Source organism: Frieseomelitta varia, unplaced genomic scaffold (genome assembly GCF_011392965.1).
Source record: "Frieseomelitta varia isolate USP_RPSP 00005682 unplaced genomic scaffold, Fvar_1.2 scaffold_29, whole genome shotgun sequence".
Lineage (NCBI taxonomy): Eukaryota > Metazoa > Arthropoda > Insecta > Hymenoptera > Apidae > Frieseomelitta > Frieseomelitta varia.
This window is the reverse complement of record NW_025110023.1, coordinates 155,443-174,044: the sequence shown is the minus strand read 5'-3', so window position 1 is coordinate 174,044 and position 18,602 is coordinate 155,443. Positions and strand designations below refer to the sequence as shown.

General features: G+C 37.2%; 1 protein-coding gene and 1 long non-coding RNA gene across 4 annotated transcripts; one reads left to right on the top strand and one right to left on the bottom strand.

The window, feature by feature from the left end:
- The first annotated feature begins 1,057 nt into the window (after positions 1–1,057).
- Positions 1,058–18,338, top strand: LOC122529495 (ras-related protein Rap1). 2 transcript variants are annotated; one of them, XM_043655685.1, is made up of 5 exons: positions 1,058–1,068; positions 13,470–13,750; positions 14,299–14,580; positions 17,587–17,748; positions 17,784–18,338. In XM_043655685.1, exons 2-4 carry the CDS (start codon positions 13,568–13,570, stop codon positions 17,674–17,676), a joined length of 555 nt encoding a protein of 184 aa, XP_043511620.1. In that variant the 5' UTR covers positions 1,058–1,068; positions 13,470–13,567; the 3' UTR covers positions 17,677–17,748; positions 17,784–18,338. The 2 variants fall into 2 exon arrangements, with proteins under 2 accessions (XP_043511620.1, XP_043511621.1); XM_043655686.1 differs by lacking the exon at positions 1,058–1,068 and having other exon boundaries at positions 17,587–17,753.
- LOC122529498 lies at positions 10,301–12,282 on the bottom strand. 2 transcript variants are annotated; one of them, XR_006306818.1, is made up of 3 exons: positions 12,085–12,282; positions 10,906–11,095; positions 10,301–10,699 (listed from the first exon to the last, which is right to left on the bottom strand). It is a non-coding gene; the product is annotated as an uncharacterized LOC122529498 (long non-coding RNA). The 2 variants fall into 2 exon arrangements; XR_006306819.1 differs by lacking the exon at positions 10,301–10,699 and adding an exon at positions 10,786–10,824.
- Positions 18,339–18,602: the final 264 nt, after the last annotated feature.

Sequence of the window (18,602 nt, the reverse complement as noted above, 5' to 3'; positions counted from 1 at the left end):
GTCGGAGGAGAGGCACAGGGGAACGTTGATAACGTTCAAAATCCGTCTGGTCGCGACGTCACACGAGAGGGGGGGTTACGCAAATAATCGATCGACGCTGGTCAGGTTGTAATTTAATTACCAATTTAATTACAGACCGCCTTGCATAATAGGCTGGCCGCTGTCTTCTTGCTTACAAAAGCTTTTATAAACGGATATCATCACCCGGTGTCCCCTTCATTTTCTCCCTTCCAGCGGCGTTGCCCCGGTGAACTTTGGCCAGGGACACCGTTCCAATTAGTCGCGTTTGTGCTCACCGGTCCTTCGATGTCATTGATGGTTCGTCGTGCGACGATTGTCCCGCGAAATTGCATCGTCGATGCGACGCGACGTAACATGACGTGACGGCTCGTTTCGACCCTTCGTTAAGAGCTGTTCCGCGTAAATTTTGTTCCAGCGATAGCCGTCACCTGATAACCGTACCGTGGAGCTAGCTGCTCGAGCTTAGAGCTTTACGAACAACAAAAGTATCATATTCACGCCGCACAATGGTTGTAGTTGGTCGTAAATTCTGTCCATCCTACAAATTTAACTTTTTCCCTGAGCTTACATGTGCACATATATAAGCCGTGGCGATTTTCTTTTTTGAGCATAATACTCGAAGATTGTTCATCTATGTACTTAATAATAGAAGATAATAGTGTCGGAAATGAGTAATATTTTTGAAAAAACACGAGTGTATTTCTGGTAAAATAGGCTTGACGAACGATTTATCGAAAGAACGAAATAGTTCTTGAATAGAAACTTGAAGCTTGATGGCAAAGCTCGTCTTCGAGTAAATTAACGCACAGTTATTTTAAATGACGTTTTGGCTAAATAGAACGATGTGTCATTTCTGAAATATGAATATTATTTAAATGGTGTCCAAGTTTCCGTAGAAACTTATGGCACAGTGTCACATAAATCAGGATGAGTTGCGCAATTACTCTCTATCGACCGAATTATGAATATAGATGAAGATTTTCTTGATGAAGAACTTGCGTTTCTTGAGTCACAAACGTCATTTTTCTTGCAAAGGTTGGATTTCCTGTAAACATCAGACGCAAATTTCCGTTATACTAAAATCTGTAACATTCGAAGATTCCCTGCTCTTCAAAAGATTGCCCTTTTTCGTGTTATTTCCAGTATTTTTCAATTTTTTTCCGTATTTTTCTTCCAATATTTTTGAATCATTTTTCAGCATCTCCTTCGTTATTCGTTGTCGGTGCATATTGTAGAATTTCTAGTAAAACAGAGGAAACACAAAGAAAAGCAAACGAGAAATAGGGAGAATGGAAACTTGAAATGTTTCATCGTAACTGGGTCGAATCCTGAAGAGAAGTGATAAGAATGGTAAATGTTAGGTGTACAAATCAATTCCTGATTGCCTTTTCTTTGTATTCGGAAATTGAAAATTCGCAGAACTCGAGCAATTATTGAACACGAAGAAAAATTATTGTTAAACGGAAAACACCTCTCAAATGGAAAAAGGACTCGAAAGATTCGAAAAAAAACTATTTTCAATAGCAATAACAAAGCCAATAAATAAACAGAAAATTCATCTAAAAAAAAAAAAGACACTGAATGTCTATATTTAACCACTTGCGCTGGAACATTTTTGTTTCAAAATTGTAATACCTCCTCAGTTTTAAATAATATTTAAGTGAAAACAAAATGGGCGGAACGAGTAATGAATTTACTTCTCAGTAATTTCTAACCCGGTAGCGATGTCGTATCGACGAGTTCAAGAAAAGAAAATGAAAACGACAAATTTATTGTATACGATTCGGTCACTCGTTATGGTCCGCGCAGACTAGAACCGCGCGATGTATATTCTCTGATGGATACGGTGCAAACGTATTCTTAACGACGACCGAGACATGGTTACGAAAATTAAGGGAAGGTTGGAAGTCAGTTAGGTATGACAGCATTGACGAAACGCGTGAAATTGGCCCCCTCCCCCTCCTCCCCCCCGCGCGAATTATCAAGTGGAACGGACGTTAAGCATCTCGGACCATACGAAATTACCGTAGGGGGGAGGGGGAGCGCGCGCGGCCTCGCTGCCACGGCAATTTCCAGAAAACGATGCCATTATCATTAATGTTTTACCACGATCACCGTTGTTCACCGCAAAGTGCTCGTTTCTGTAATAATTATTATCATCCCATTTGCGACATTACGGCCACGCTGCTGGAGTACAAGCCTGTCGCTCGCGCGCGGCCACCTTCTCACAGCCCCCCCTCCCCCCTCAGTGAAAAACCAGACGCGTGGCGTGTCTCCCCGCTCCAAGTATTTACCGGCCGCTTATGGAAATTAACAATCGCGCAAATTCTATTCTCGCACGGTCGAACAAACGAACGAACGAATTCAATTGGGCGTGCTCTCTTTCTCTCTCTCTCTCTCTCTCTCTCTCTCGACACGATAGGACGCAGCTACGCGTTGATTCTGGTGACACGGAGAAAAATCGAGCGCCCCGGCGATAACTCCGCTTAAATCGCGAAACCGCGGGCCCGAAACACGCATGAAACGCACGAAATCGATGGTATTACAGTCGTCGGTGCCGTTATTCGCTCTATCGGCGATGATGGTCATTATTATTATGTTGTTGTTGCCGGTGTTGTTAGTAAGTCGCGAGCGTGTAAATAGGACTAAATGGACGTAAATGGACGGAACGCGAGCGTGGCGAAATTATAGAATGACGCGATTATTTGGAATTATAGAATACGGACGAAGAATCGGGCTCGATGATAACTGAGCGACCGGGATAACGCGATTGTTAATTCCGTGGGATCGATGGTCGTACGGAAAATGTTCCCGTTTGGGTCGTGAAATTTTGTATTTCGAATTGTATTGGGTGTCCCATTTCGAACGTTTAATTCCGCGGAATTGTCTTGAAATGTATTCGTTGTTGTGGAAACTGTTTCCGAGCGAAACTTGAACTTCTATGTAAAAGCGTCTCTCAAGATCATCTGCATTTTTTAAAATAGAATCGTATTTTTTCTTTACGCATTATTCGTGAAGCTCGAATGTTAGAAGTATTATAAAAAGAAAGAAAGAAAAAAAAAATAGTAATGCTTGTATGCATATATTTTAACTTTTTATATTTTTATAAAGAATTCCAAGCTGATTAATGCATGGATGGTTTTTCCGTCAGTCATTGCGAAGGAGTCGTACCTCATTCTCTTTCGTCCTTTCTTTGTCGTTTTTTTTTTCATCGAATTTTTGTTGCCGGTATTTTTACATAATTAATAAAATTTTATTTTAAACGTGGTTCTCGTGTACAAAATAAAATTCCCATATCAGACAATTAAACTGAAAGTACTTTATCAGATTTCACAGTAAAAAACACAATTGGATAATTCTGTTATTCTAAAGCTCTGTGGCTTAAAGTGTCAAATCACTAAACCGCGAGTTTGAAACATGCATAGACTTGTGAATTACGTATAACAATGATCGTTATTGGATCGTTAGTATTATTATTATTGTTATTATTATTGTTGTTATTACTAATAAATTACAATTCTGCAATAATGCCAACTGAATACTATAGTAACTGCATTATAGAGTTATATTCACATAATATATGTAGATAGCATTTAACATAACCTATAAGTAAAATAGAATTTCGTAAACTTGACTGTAGTTGGAATAAATGATTACTAGTCTGAAACATTTAACATAACCTATAAGTAAAATAGAATTTCATAAACTTGACTGTAGTTGGAATACATGATTACTAGTCTGAAACATTTAACATAACCTATAATTAAAATAAAATTTAGCCTATAAATAATTACGTATAACAATGATTCTTATTGGATCGTTAGTATTATTATTATTGTTATTACTAATAAATTACGATTCTGCAATAATGTCAACTGGATACTATAGTAACTGCATTATAGAGTTATATTCACATAATATATGTAGATAGCATTTAACATAACCTATAAGTAAAATAGAATTTCGTAAACTTGACTGTAGTTGGAATAAATGATTACTAGTCTGAAACATTTAACATAACCTATAAGTAAAATAGAATTTCATAAACTTGACTGTAGTTGGAATACATGATTACTAGTCTGAAACATTTAACATAACCTATAAGTAAAATAGAATTTCATAAACTTGACTGTAGTTGGAATAAATGATTACTAGTCTGAAACATTTAACATAACCTATAATTAAAATAGAATTTAACCTATAAGTAAAATAAAATAACTAAAGCTATATAAGCTATAACAAGCTATAGTTATAAGCTATAGGCTATAACATAACCTATAAGTAAAATAGAATTTCATAAACTTGATTGTAGTTGGAATAAATGATTACTAGTCTGAAAGATTTGAATCAAAATTTTAATCAATATCCGATTAAATGAGCTCGATCATTGAATGTTGGTGGAGTCTAGCTACGCGTTATTATACAAACGAAGAATCACTAGTTGAAGGAAAACTCAATAGACTTTTATTGTACAAACTCCAGTTACATAAATTATCGTACATAATCACCAGTCAAGTTCGCCTAAATGGAATTCTACTGCAGTTACATTACAAGTACATAGTGACGAGATCAATTTGATGACTGGTATCATGCTTTGTAGTATAACATACCTGAGAATATTAAAATTAATTAGAAGGATTCAAAATTTTTTTCGATATATATTTACTTATATTTCCTCTCGATTTAGATCGAGAGTTTCATGTTCAAACCGATCCGTCACGAACGTATAATGTTGAATGTAAAATGATCGTCGCTAGGTGTACTGTCATTTTTGAAAACGAGTTACGTAAATGGACAAAAGAATTTACAAAATTGCCGAACAGTTTATGGGAACGCGACGTGGCAGGCGAAAAATCGGGCACGGATCCGCGGATAGCTCGGCGAATCCGGGATTCGCCGATACGTGGTCGTTAAATCACCGAACCGCGGGTTTAAAACCGCGCGTAAACCTACGGAATCGATGGTATTACCAGTCGTGCCGTTGCTCGTTCTGTTGACGATTATTATTATTATTATTGTTATTATCATTGGTTGTTATTAATAAGCTGCGCGCGGGCTTGCGCGCAAGCCTAGCTGCACGGCGATGCTGCACGATGCTACGCAACGCGGTCGTAGTAAAATTATAGAATAGTTTGGCAAACATGCTACCGGTACCGCTGCGAGCGGCGTCATTATCATTTTAGCGTAATTACCATTCGGTAATTACCGGCCGGTATTCATCACGGAACACCCAGGATGTTTATACCGTCACACGTACCGTGCTAGTTAGCCTCGTCACGTGTGCGCTCACGTCCCGACCTCCCGATACCGACCTCTATCCCACCCGGAGACCTAAAAACCCCCTGTTGGCCTCGTGTCGGCTTCGTTCGTCGAACAAACTAGTTAGTCGAACTATCTGGAATGTGAAATTTTTCTGTAAAAAGAAAAAAAAAAAAGAAAAATTTGTTCTTTCGTTATTTTATCGAGCACAGATCATCACGCGAAGCGTGTGAAAGGATACTGTTGTACGACGACGCACGTTGAGAATTTTTTTTGTCCCAAATTGCAACATTTTCTCGGTCCCAGGTATATTTAAATGTAATAATTTTCTATCCAGTGATATTATACCGACGAGTTCGAAAGAAGAAGAAAGCGACGTATTGTTGTACACGGGTCACTCGTTACGGTCCGCGAATAAGCTGCCAGCGCAAGAGGTTAATAGGTGATGTTAGACAATTTCAAAATCCGAAAGAAGTGATACTTTTTTTAGTTATCCTCTTTCTATCAACCTAGATATAACGTGATATTAACGAATAGAAAACCAAAACATTTTCCAAACGTCGAATTATCGAATCGAGGAAAACTGACAACTGACGCGAACTCGTTTCGATATCTGGCTAACTTCGATGCTGCTGTTCTCTCGTCGTCGCGTCGAGATGGAAACGGAACCAGCCCGACGACGACTGAAAGAGAAAATCCAACTGGCGCTGTTTAGTATCGTCGCTGTTCCCAAGTTTCGTCCGTGTCGAACATCCGTCCGCGTTTCTTTGTGCATTGAAGCCGAGGTGGCGGGCTTATCAGCATCCCCCGTTTCTCTCGCGTCGACCGAGCCGAGTTATTCCGCGCAGCGATTCATCACGCCGCGTTGAGATTCGATATCGGGCCCGGGCGACAAAAGACCGGCCGATTTTTCATACGCGCGCGCGAAATGGAGGAAGCTTGACTGAATCAAGATGGCGAACTTTTCTGTGCGTTCGCGTGAAGTTTGGGGACGCCATAGTGCGCGATAGCCTTTGTAATATTTAACACTGGGACAACACTTGATCGAAATGACCAATTTATAATTTTACACTGTTCAAATCACAGATTCCTTACACTCTGATTTTTATACTTTAGTTTAATGTGTGTGTGTGTGTTGATAGGTAAAATAATTTACCACGTAGATTTTAGTTTCTTCATCGCCTCAAGTTGATACAGTTCGAGAATACAAATACAATGTATTATATATAATACATAATACATAATACAATATATAATATATAATATAATATTATATATAATATAATAAAATATAACAATATATATAATATATAATATAAAATATATAATACTCGCCATCGATAAATATATCCGTGCATAAATTACGTACGACGCGAAATCTATTTTTGTCGCGTTGCCGCAATTTCCAGAATTACGAGGCCTTTATTAAAACGCAGACACATCGATCGCAATTACCCGTCCGTGTGTATATTTGAATTATCTGTCCGTAAAGTGGAGGCCTCCGATAATGAAACATAACGCAAGGACAGACGCCAAATGTGCAGCATTCGTCTCCATTACGTTCGAAATTTTCCGCGGGCCGCGGCAATCTGTTTCGAGAGGAATATTGCGCGATAAATAAGAAAGGGATAAAATAAAAGCAGTCGACGCGGAGGAACATCGTGACAATTTTTTCTTTTTTGCAAATTCAATCGAGATAGTCAGTTCTTTCTGCTCGTAGAAATTCCTCTTCTCAAAATCGTGGAGAACCGGAGGAACGAGAGGAAGACGCTCCGACAGACGGGCCGCGACGTGAGAAGGATATGGCTGGAGCGATTTATAGCGCCTTAAGACTGCCGCCTACTTTATGACGACTTTAATGTTTGCGCCGTAAATTGGCTGGCTTAGGACAGCCCGAAAACAGTAGAGCATAGAGATCCCTGCGAGCGTCGTGACTGGTGTTCGTACATCGGGCGAATAATTTTCGTTCCTGAGGAAATTTCTGCGCGACGCGAGGGAGACACTGAGTGCCAATCGAAATCCTTTGTGCCCAGGACGTGAAAATCTTCTTCCATTTCTGCTTCAATAAAATATTAATACCCCGATGATGAATTTGAGTGTGCATTCGAATTTTGATTATCAATTTATGTTATTCCTAATTTTGTGTTTTAATATACTTTTATGATATGAAATAAACATTAATTTTATTAAGCTTAATTTTATAATGTATTATATATTATATATATTGTTATATATCTTAGAATAGAAGTTTAGGAAATAAAAATTGTGGGACAGGAGTGTAATTATTCTTCAGTTTATTTTCACTCGAATTTACATTTACATTTTGTTGCAAATCTGATTTGAACGTTAGAATTGATTGTTTAATCAATCTTCTAATATTTTATTACTGTAAGCTCGTCTCCTATCTTTTTCTCCTGTGCTTCTAAATAATGATATTCGCAGTAAAATATTTATAACATTGCGACGTGTGAAATACGAGCCTATGACAAAATTTCAATTTCACTGTTTTGTTATTCATGCACGTATAACTTACAGGCTATAACATTTCAGTGGGGACCACGTCCCCTAAAAGCGTCTCTTCTAACAGCCATATCAATTTTAAGAAACGAAAAGAAACTTCTGAAACATCATGCAATATTATAAATTGCTACGTCTTCGTTGTTTTGATCACTGAACACATTCACTTGCAAAGATACAAGTAAATAGGATGATAAATATTAAATATTTTACGTAACACTATAGATAACTGAATATTAATACTAAAGATCTCTTCTGATCGATTCTACATTTTCATTTTATACGTAATATCGAGTCATACACCATGGTACGAATTATAATTTTCATTTGAGAGGGAATTCAAATTTTCTACAATGTGTCGTAACAGTACAATACTTCAAATTAGACACAAGACACGATAACTAATGTTTTATTAATATTTAACAAATAACGTTCAATTCTTCACAGCAATTAATTAATGTTTAAAGATGAAAAGGAAAATCGCGGAGCGAAAGATTGAAGAGAGACCAGGTCGCGTGAGAGAATGTGGTTCTTAATATAAAGAACTAGTATGACATTTTTAACGAAAGGATAACAAGCAACCGGGAGACATTTCTTTCTTTTAATCTGATAGCCTAACAACCGTGAAAACATCCCGAAGAAAGTGAAAGAGCGCGGGAGACTTGTTGAGGAAATAGTCTTCTCTTTTCTTTTTTTTTTTTTTTTTTTTTTTTAAGTAAAGCCTTTATATCGCTCATCCTATATATTAACTTCGGACTGAAACAGGGTTAATTGCAGTCCGCGAGCCATCAAGTATACAGTCATGAAATTCTTGACCCGCATGCATAAAATCGCTTTGATCAGGAATTCGAAGAAGCTGGACATCCTAGTGGCTGTGTGTCAGGAACTTCCGGTCGCTAACTGCTCTTGCTTTCCTCCAACGTACCTCTGTCTCCGAAATTCGGTATTATTCATCGGATATCTGGATATGTTTAGCCATTGCTCGAGTATTCCTGCTATCTCAGTGACCAGTGTGGAATCTTTGTGAACGCTACCGTGCAATTGTTCGTCTTGTTTTATTAATTGTGATTTTCATCTCAAATGCCAAAAGTATTTTATCGAGATTCTGAATATTTCAAATCGGGAATATTTTAGTTTTTCGATTCTATTACACTTTGAATATCAATGAATCAATTTCATTCCAACGAACATTTGAATATTCGTATCTATATATCGTGCGATGTTAGTGTTTCAATCTCATTGTGATTTCGAATCTTTTTTTCTTTTTTACAGTTTATATTCCATTGTATTTGAATTCGAAATATTCGAAAACTCTCACACTTTAGTGTCTTTTTCCCTCCCAAAATTTATTAAATTTATTAGAATGCTTTACAGCGAGAGAGAGTGCATCTTTAATCTCTTATTATTTCGATGCTGGTATGCAATTGGGAATATTTTAATTCCAGTTCTATTGCCTTCCCGATATTTTATCGTTTCCATCGCCACCACATTCCAACAATATTTCAATTCTATATCAATTCCAATATTTCATTTCAACCACCTCCGTCCCCACACACTTCACTTCCGCAACAACCAAAATCCCCCCCATTAATACTCCAACTCTCCCTCTATTTCCTCGTGCTTCCTCGTGCCTCCACAGGCCTTCGCGCGCACATGCATACACCCGTCATTCTCAATACAACTGTGCCGCCTAAAATTACCTAGGAAACCGTTTCGAATATTAAATTACTCTACCAGTCTCCTCCCATTTCCATCATTCTCATTACCCATCCCTTTTACGTCCCTTAAATCCAAACTGAAGTAAGAAAATCGAACATATTCGCACAAGGTTTGGGTTAGGACCTAAGGTAGAGACCTCATTCATTCATCAAGATCTAATAACTGAAGAATTGCTGTTTAATTTCAGATTAGTTTCGAGGATTTGCGATACGTACCATGTAATTTCTCTGTTGTTTTTTGAGTATTACACTTAAAACTCTGTAGAGTTCTAGACTTCAGAGACACCTTTTACCGCATTTCGTTAATTCGTAGGATTACTAGTTTTTCTTCTTGCACCCGAAAGGCAATTGCCTCACCATAAATTCGTGACTACTGTTATTTTCTCCAACTTTCGTGAATTAGATCATTCACTTTACAGACTCATCCTTCGTCACCAGTGAAAAAAGAAGAGCAACTGCCGACACTTCGGATCTAAACTCTCTAAAATCAAGCCGGCATACGTTTATTAAATTCACCTTTCTTGGGTTGTGCGTGCTTTCGTGGAGGGACAGATTTAACTGAAAACACGGTTGCATTTTCTCAGCGACACTCGAGTCTCATTACACAAATGAAAATATATATATATATATATATATATATATACACACACACACATACACATATTAGCGCTCATTAACGTGCAAACATGGGGTGAAACGTGGTTAGAGAGGAAGCAATGTTTCGTAGTTTAATGACGACTGGTGCTTTGATGTGTGATGAATTTATTCGAGTGGACTTCCTGGAATTTCAACTGACGCGGATGGGGAATTTTTTTTTTTTTCATCCGATTCTACAGTTTGATGATGCATCGTGGTTCTGAAGCGTTGTATGTCGTTCGTTGGTTATTAGTGTTGGCAGTTAGCGTGTGTAGAGTGGTTTCAGGAGTACGGGGGGGGGGGGGGGGGTAGAGACAAAAATTGAGGGAAATTTGCTGGTTGTTCCATTTTGAGAAATTGCGCGCGTTGCTTTTTATAATTGAGCAAGTTTTGATTAGTTGGAGACTCGTCGAAGTCAAAAATTATTTGTTTCCAATAAAATTATTATTTAGCGGCTTAACAAGCGGATCTTTATATTCTAACCTCACTTTTGAAAAGAGAAAGAGACTGTTTTTTTCTTTTTTTTTTTTTTACCGTGAAATTGAATCCTGCAAATAAACAAGCGCAATATATTAAAGTACGTTATAACAAATTAATATTTTTATATTCTAACCTCACTTTTGAAAAGTGAAAGAGACTTTCCTTTTTTTTTTTTTTACCGTGAAATTGAATTCTGCAATTAAACAAACGCAATATATATATATCAAAATACGTTATTAAAGAATAAATCATGATTAAAGTAAACAAAACTAACCTCATTCTCGTTTTTAGCATAGGAGACTTTTGAATTGACACATGAACATCCGCATTGTGATATTTTTTAAACAGAAGAACGTGCATGTCGATCGAGCGTAACGGATTCTCTTGAAGTAGAGATGCTGTTCGCGAAACTCGTAGTATCTTGAAAGTGACGCGGGTAGCGTAAGCGAGTCCCATTCATAAACCTAAAATCAATGACGGATTGGTAGAAAGAAATTCGTGGCCTGCGATTGGACATGCACTGTCGCCATGATGGCATCGTTGGCCAATCCGCGCGTTCGCCTCGTTTTCCACAGCTTGTACACTCGTGGCCGACTATCTCCCTCTCTCTCCATTTCTCTTTTTCCCGGCTTCTTTGTCTCTCCTCTCCCCTTTTGTTCTCCTATCTCCTTGACTCGCTTCTTCCTCTCTTTCCTTTCACTCCCGTTTAGTGTTTTACAAGCATTCTTCTTTTCTTTTTTCCCCCCTCGAGTCTAAAGCGTGCATTTTCCCCTAATTTTCCCTCTGCGCGATTTCCCCTAGATTCGGTTACATCATCTCGGATCCCTCCTCAATTCTCTCGTTTTCGTACTTTGCTCATTTTCACTTATTTCAGTTGGTTCTTTCTTTGCTCGATCTTTGTTTCTTTCGCTTTAATTTCAGAGGTTCTTACGTTTCATTCGTTGTCTAGTTACTTTTCACCGTTTTCGATCCAGCTTTCGATCCACAAAACCGGTCTAACAACGAGCTTGATCGAAATCTCGTCTAAGTCAGCGTAATCCCGATCTAAGTTAATTAAAGCCTAATCCGGAATTAATCTAAGTCAATTCGAAGCTAACCCAAACATCCAGCGTAATTCACGTTGCCGAGGAGCAGACCTAACCTAAGTCGTTGCAAAGCCAACCCAAACATCGACACTGTGTCTGAGTTTGCAAAGAGCCGACACGGTTTCCACGAGAATCGTTTCAACGAAACGGAAAAAAAAAAAAAAGAAAGAAAGAAAGAAAGAAAGAAACCCTCGTTTCCAAGACAGAGTATGAAACGCGTTCCAATTCTCATTATGGCGAGTTCCTAGTGCCGCAATCCGGCGAGTTTGTCTAGTTTTTAAGACTAATGGCGCATTGCGTGCACCAGGCAGGCGCAGTGCGCTAGTTAAACGACGAACCGAAGGAACTTTGAAAGGCGGACAACCAACCTCTACACTGTGAATCCCATCCTGTGAATCTGTTCGATCGAATCGTATTAAATGCTTTCAAGCCACGTGATTCTCCGATTTCACTTCGTAACTCTCGTTGTTCTCTTTTTTAGGTTAGGGCACTATTCGTTCTTTGATCGCTGTATCGATCGACAGGTTGGACGATTACTCGATTACGAGTGAGATTAATCGACAATTATAGAGCTCACTTCCGACGGCTCGCTGGCAATCGGAAACGAGAGGATTGGGGGCGCGAGATTTGAATCACCCCAAATATAAAATTGGGATATTACTAAAATTTGGTGGATTTAGTTACATTTTTTGAATCGATGGTATACTGAAAATGTATATGAAATTAATGGTTTACAGTAAGAAGATGGTAATATTGGTATTTTGCAATTTTAGAATGTACGAATTTTGAGGAATACGGAAAGATAGAAACGATCGCGATTCTTATTAATGTCGCTAGAGGTGGGGGGAAAAAACCGAAGAAAAAGGAAGAGAATTAATTCTGGAGTGATTTACAATAACTATTACCATTCAGTGTAGGAAGGGGAAACCGGAAATGCGACGTTATATTGTTCCGCGCGGCTCTGTGAAAAAAGTGGGTGAACCCTCGGGGCCAGGCCATCCTTCATTTACAAACAAAGGTCCAGGAAAAAGTTTTCGAAGCGAAGACAATGGAATCGTGGAAAAAGCACGCGGCATTCTCTATTCACTTTTTCACCCCTTTCTCTCACTCGCTCCGCTCGTCTTCCCTCTCTTTCTGTCTCTCTGCTTTACCCATCATCCGTCATGAATGAAATTTCGTAATTCCGTCCATGTGAAATCTTACGTCTCGTGCAGGAATTTGAAATGCTTTATAGACCTAGTTGACCTAGATTTATCTTTTTTTTTCTTTCTTATTGTAAAATATTTTTTTCTCTTGCTGTTAATAATTGAATAATGCACCGAAAGAAAGACCGAGAAGATATTTATTTAATAAAAGAACGGCATTTTTTAATTGGTGATTTTAATAATTCGGAGTAGATTTCGAGTAGACTTCAGGCTTAAGCGTTTCGAGAATATTTCATTTTCACTTCAAGCTCCACGCTTTCCTTAATTTTACGAAAATTACTTTTTCACGTTAGTCCGTTTGAGAATTTGTATTATCGAAAGTGGGGAAAAGAAATTTCATTTAGAAATTTTCATTTTTGGCAAATGTTGAGCCAAAGCGAAGGAATGAAGAAGAGCGAGGTCGTGCCAGAATTAAAAATTAGAGGAGAAAAGGCGGAGAGGATAATTTACATTTATGATAAACGCTAGATTTAAGAAACCTGAGAAAAAAGAAACAGATCACGAGGGTGAAAGAGAAAAGAGTAGTAAAAGTGGGCTTTTGTCATCAGCAGGTCTGGTTTAACTGAGAGCAAAGAGGAGCAAAACGTGGCGGATTCGGTGACCCCTCGGCTGTGACCAGAGGCGCACAAAGAATTAGGGCAAGGAAATGCGTGAATATAAAATAGTGGTGTTGGGCAGTGGAGGTGTAGGCAAGTCCGCCCTCACTGTCCAGTTCGTGCAAGGAATCTTCGTGGAGAAGTACGATCCAACGATCGAGGACAGCTACCGCAAACAGGTCGAGGTCGACGGTCAACAATGTATGTTAGAAATCCTAGACACAGCCGGAACGGTGAGTTCCCTTTCTTTTTTTTCTTTTTTTTTTTCTTTAGTTTCTTTTAAAACTTTACTACGAGTACATATTACATCTCCTCTTCCTTGCTGTGCTATTTCAGCTCATTATTTCACTTGTACCGTTTGTTAAAGAACAAGATTTCAGACTAATTTTTTTTTTTTTAAATGGCTTTTTGTCTCTTACGTATAGTTTGAGAATCATTGAAACATGTATAAAAAGAACAAGAATTTTTAAGATTCCTTTTTGTTGATTCTATTGTAATTTAATTTTATTGACTGGACCAATTTTTACAATCAATTATTAAACCTGCAGTACTTTGCAAGAACTACTATTCGAGCCAAAATGACCCTAGATCAATTGCCAGTTAACGCTATTTCTTCTCAATTAATTCTCCCAAGAGAATTAATAATCTTCTTACCCTCCTTCCTATCTTTAAAAAAAAAAAGGAGAAAGACTTGTTTGAAATTGCAATTTAGGGACGATAACGCTTGGCCTGTTCTGAGAAAAAAGGACCATAAATTAACAGAGCACTCTTCTTTCCGCAGGAACAATTCACAGCCATGAGGGACCTTTACATGAAAAATGGCCAGGGATTCGTGTTAGTATACTCGATAACGGCACAGTCGACGTTCAACGACCTGCAGGACCTCAGGGAACAGATCTTGCGGGTGAAGGACACAGATGACGTACCGATGGTGCTGGTTGGCAACAAGTGTGACTTGGAGGACGAGAGGGTAGTGGGCAAAGACCAGGGCGTCAACCTTGCCCGGCAATTTAACTGTGCGTTCATGGAGACCTCTGCCAAAGCCAAAATTAATGTTAACGATGTGAGTAGTAGGTTTTTAACGGGTCAACCTCAATGCGCTCAGCTTCTTTTACCTTACCTACTGTCCCACGGGTATTATTGACGAATGCTATTGGTAGACCGTGGATCTTTATATACAATTTGTTCCTCATAATGTACAGCTATTATATCTGATGTCTTTTGTTGGACAAAAGAACATTAAGTTCTTGCTTTACAAATTTCTTCTGATTTCTGATTACATTTCTTAAGATGTTTGCTAGACGAAATATTTAAGTTGTCTGTTTAACAGTTAATATCATAGTAGTAATATAAAATGCTATTGTGTATGTAAAACATAGGATAATAGTAATATAAAATATCATGATTGTGGCATAATTTGTATTCAGTAATCAATAGCTTTGAAATATGAAACTAAAATCAGGGTTAAAATTAAACTTTGAGACAACTATATCTCTCCTTTGTTGTCCATACTATAAGTGTAACTGGATATTATAAGGCAAGAGATGAAATTTGATTTTTGTAATTATATTAAATTATATTAAAATATTTCATTGAACAGAAATTGTTGGTCGGGTCCCTTTTCTTTTTTGCATTTACTGTATGTTTGATCTGTCTCATTTTAACTTACATCAGTCAAAAAGTGGAAATTTTATTTTTGCTAAATATTTATTTTAGAGTGACCCACATGGCATGGAACGTAATGTAGATTGTGAATGAATTATAGCCGAATAGAATCTGCGTAATGCACGTTGAGTTGTACAAGTTCTAGATTCTAGTGAAAAGAGAATAAAAAGAGGGGGCAGGGAAGAAAAATAGACGCGCTGTTATAAAATAACAGTAGTTGCCAGAGTGAAGAGGCTATTGTTGGTTTTTAATTAAGTACAACTAGTGTGGGAGTTCAAGACCGTTACGAAGGCTGAGATATTCTGATAATTGAATGTGGGAATGTAATCGCCTAGGTGTGGGAGTATGATTTGCACCTTGTTGTTGTTCACCACAGTCTGTATGGTGTGACTTGCAGTTCACGACTATCCTTGAAACGAAGAAAAGAAAAAGAATAAAGATCGCAAGAATCGTTTGAACTCGTCTATTTCCATCATATACTCTAATTAACCCATTAAAGCACTAACAATGAAATGAGGTATAGAAATTGCGTGAACGTAACGTTATTAAAAAAAACATAAATGATATGACTTGCCTTATATATATCATTTTTTGAAGATCTTAATAGAAAAGTTATTTGTATAATTGTTGTAATAGTCTAATAATGTACAATAATATAATATTTATAATAGCTTTCTGATTTGTCTCCAATCTTGCAGTAAATGAACCACCCACTAGTATAAGAAAATTTATTTTAAGAAATTAGCTACTTAGACTTTTGTAGTTACTGACATTTTTTTACGAATGACATAGATCATAAACCTAATCAGGCTTGAAAATACATCTGTAGACAAGCTTCCAATACCAAAGTAGAAATTTGAGAAGACACAGAGAGAGATAAGGCTTTTTTTGAATCTCAGAAGGATGCCAAGGTCTCAGATTGGAACTATTTTAATACTTCTTCCTTTGTAACTGTGAGATGTTGTTATGAATGAATAGGATACTATCATAAATATTAATCTATAAATAAGTTACTGTTTGAATGAATTTCAAGAAGCTTCTATTTTGGAATTCCCCTAATTAATGCTTAATAGAATTGCAAATAACATTTTACGTTACAACAACGTTCATCCTCAATGAGTTAATTCTAATGTATAATCTATACTGTATATTAATTGAATTTATTATATTTAATTGAAATTTTATTGAAGAATTGCATGGAATTGCTTTAGAACACTCCATGACACAGGAGTCGGGAACGCAGACCTTTAGCAACAATAATGATTATTTTTCTCGGCAGACACGTCCTCCCTTCGTCTCTTGTAAGGCTTGTCTCCGTTGAGACAGGTTTCTAAAGATTTCAGCTAGTTCTGAATAACTTCTCCTCGGAGGATTCATTTCTCTTCCTGTGCTTTGATTACTTTTGTTATTTCGTTGGTCGTGCACTGCAATTCGTTTGTATAATTGAAGCCTCGGATTCTCTTGATTCTTCTGTTTGAATTCAAAACATTTTGTACGCGGTTTCGTTCTTAAAGCGTGAAATAAATGATTAAACGGCAGGGTGAAGGTGAGATTGAAGATAGAGTTTGAAAGAGTGTAACATTTGTCCAAGGGACCAATTGAAACTCTTGCTGATTATTTTAAATAAATGTTTTATTTACACGTATCTGTATCGACTTAGAGAATTTTTTTCTCTGTACGAACTTCCTCCACACCTAGGCACGCTTGAAGCGTTTTCATTTTACTCCGGCCACCAATTAGACTTACAACTTCAGCTTAAGTAGGAGTAAAAGTTCTTCTTCCATGGAAACGGCTAACTTTTTGTACTATCACAGCTAAAATGGAGATTATTTTTACCTCATTAGCAGATAGCGACTTTAGCGAGTTGTAAAGCGGTAATACAAATACTTTCTGCGAAATAATTGCTTTGGAGAAATCTCATTTGTACATGTGCCAGTTCTCCTTTTCCTTCCCTCGGAGATGTATGAAACTTTAACTTCTTTGAGTTGCTGGCTATAAGGATTCCTCTCTTCTTTTTTACTTTCAAATTGCTTTCCTTCCCCGTGACGAATTAAATAGAGGTATTTTTTCCCCCCCATATCACCTTGCAGAGTGTAATTTGTTCTAGCTTACAGAATTTAACTACAGACAATTTTTAGAATCACAATTTTGAGAAATCTAAATTTTTGGAATTTGTGGATTTCTCAAAGTTCTTAGTTTTTGTTCCTATATTTAGAGATCAGGAGTTTCTTAAAATTTGGAAATTTGAAATTTCTGAATCCAGGTCTTTTAAAATCTCTGAGCTTCTAAATTTAGGAACTAAGCGCTGTCGCTTTTAATAATTTTTGTCGTACTGTTGCCGTGGCAATTCAGAATCTCCCGTGACAAGATTCATCAACTGATACCGATTCTGTTTCTGTTACAGATCTTCTACGACCTGGTGCGACAAATCAACAAAAAGTCGCCAGAGAAGAAGATGAAGCAGAAAAAGAAATCGCTGTGCCTACTTCTGTAAGGTAGATCTAGCAGAAGCCCGTATACTCCTGCATGAAACAAATTCACAAATAACCAAGGGGACAAAATAAAAAAAAAATATATATATATATATATGTATATATATATATATATATATATATATCAACCGACAACAACCAGCAACAAATCCGGACACAACCAGCGGATGATACAGGGGTTCACAGACGATCATTGAGTAAAACTGGAAGCTAGTTGACAAGAAGGAAGGGGAGGGATGTTTGACAGAATTATAAATAGTGGAAAATAGACACGAAATGGAGAACATGTGAGAATGGGGTCGTAGAACACCAGAAAAAAGAAGAGAAGGGAACGAAGAAGGTGACAATGAAAGACAGGGGCAAGAAAAAAAAGTGTGTGAAAGAAGGAGAGAATGGAAAAGTTGGAGAGAATATTATACAAATAGGGAGAGAGAGTGAGAGAGAGAGAGATAAAGAGGTGGGAATATATACAGCGAGTAAAATAATAAAAAAATAGAAAAGGAAAAAAGAAAAAACTAATAATGTTGTACATATGTTGGTCCCGGGGTGGTTCGTGTGCACGCGCAAACAAAGAGGCGCACAAAGAGGTTTTTTTTTAGTGTTAACGAAACCCCGTGGCATCGGTTATCATTATAGTAGGAGTTTTTCATTAATGAATAAATAAGAGGAAGAAGAAAAAAAAAAACGAAGAGAGAAGAAAGAAGAACGCAAGTGCAGATAAATAAAAAAAAAAGTATGATTAATTAATGATAGTATATAAATATATATATATATATTTATATATATATTTAGGAGAAAAGGATGAAACAAAAAAAAAAAAAAAAAAAAAAAAAAAAAAAATATATATATATATATATATATATATATATATATATATATATATATATCAACCGACAACAACCAGCAACAAATCCGGACACAACCAGCG

Bases quoted from the DNA above. Each gene is read 5' to 3' on its own strand.
- LOC122529495 (XM_043655685.1), top strand. From the start codon at position 13,568: ATGCGTGAATATAAAATAGTGGTGTTGGGCAGTGGAGGTGTAGGCAAG. The intron at 13,751-14,298 runs GTGAGTTCCCTT...TTCTTTCCGCAG, and splicing joins TCCTAGACACAGCCGGAACG to GAACAATTCACAGCCATGAG. The intron at 14,581-17,586 runs GTGAGTAGTAGG...TTTCTGTTACAG, and splicing joins CCAAAATTAATGTTAACGAT to ATCTTCTACGACCTGGTGCG.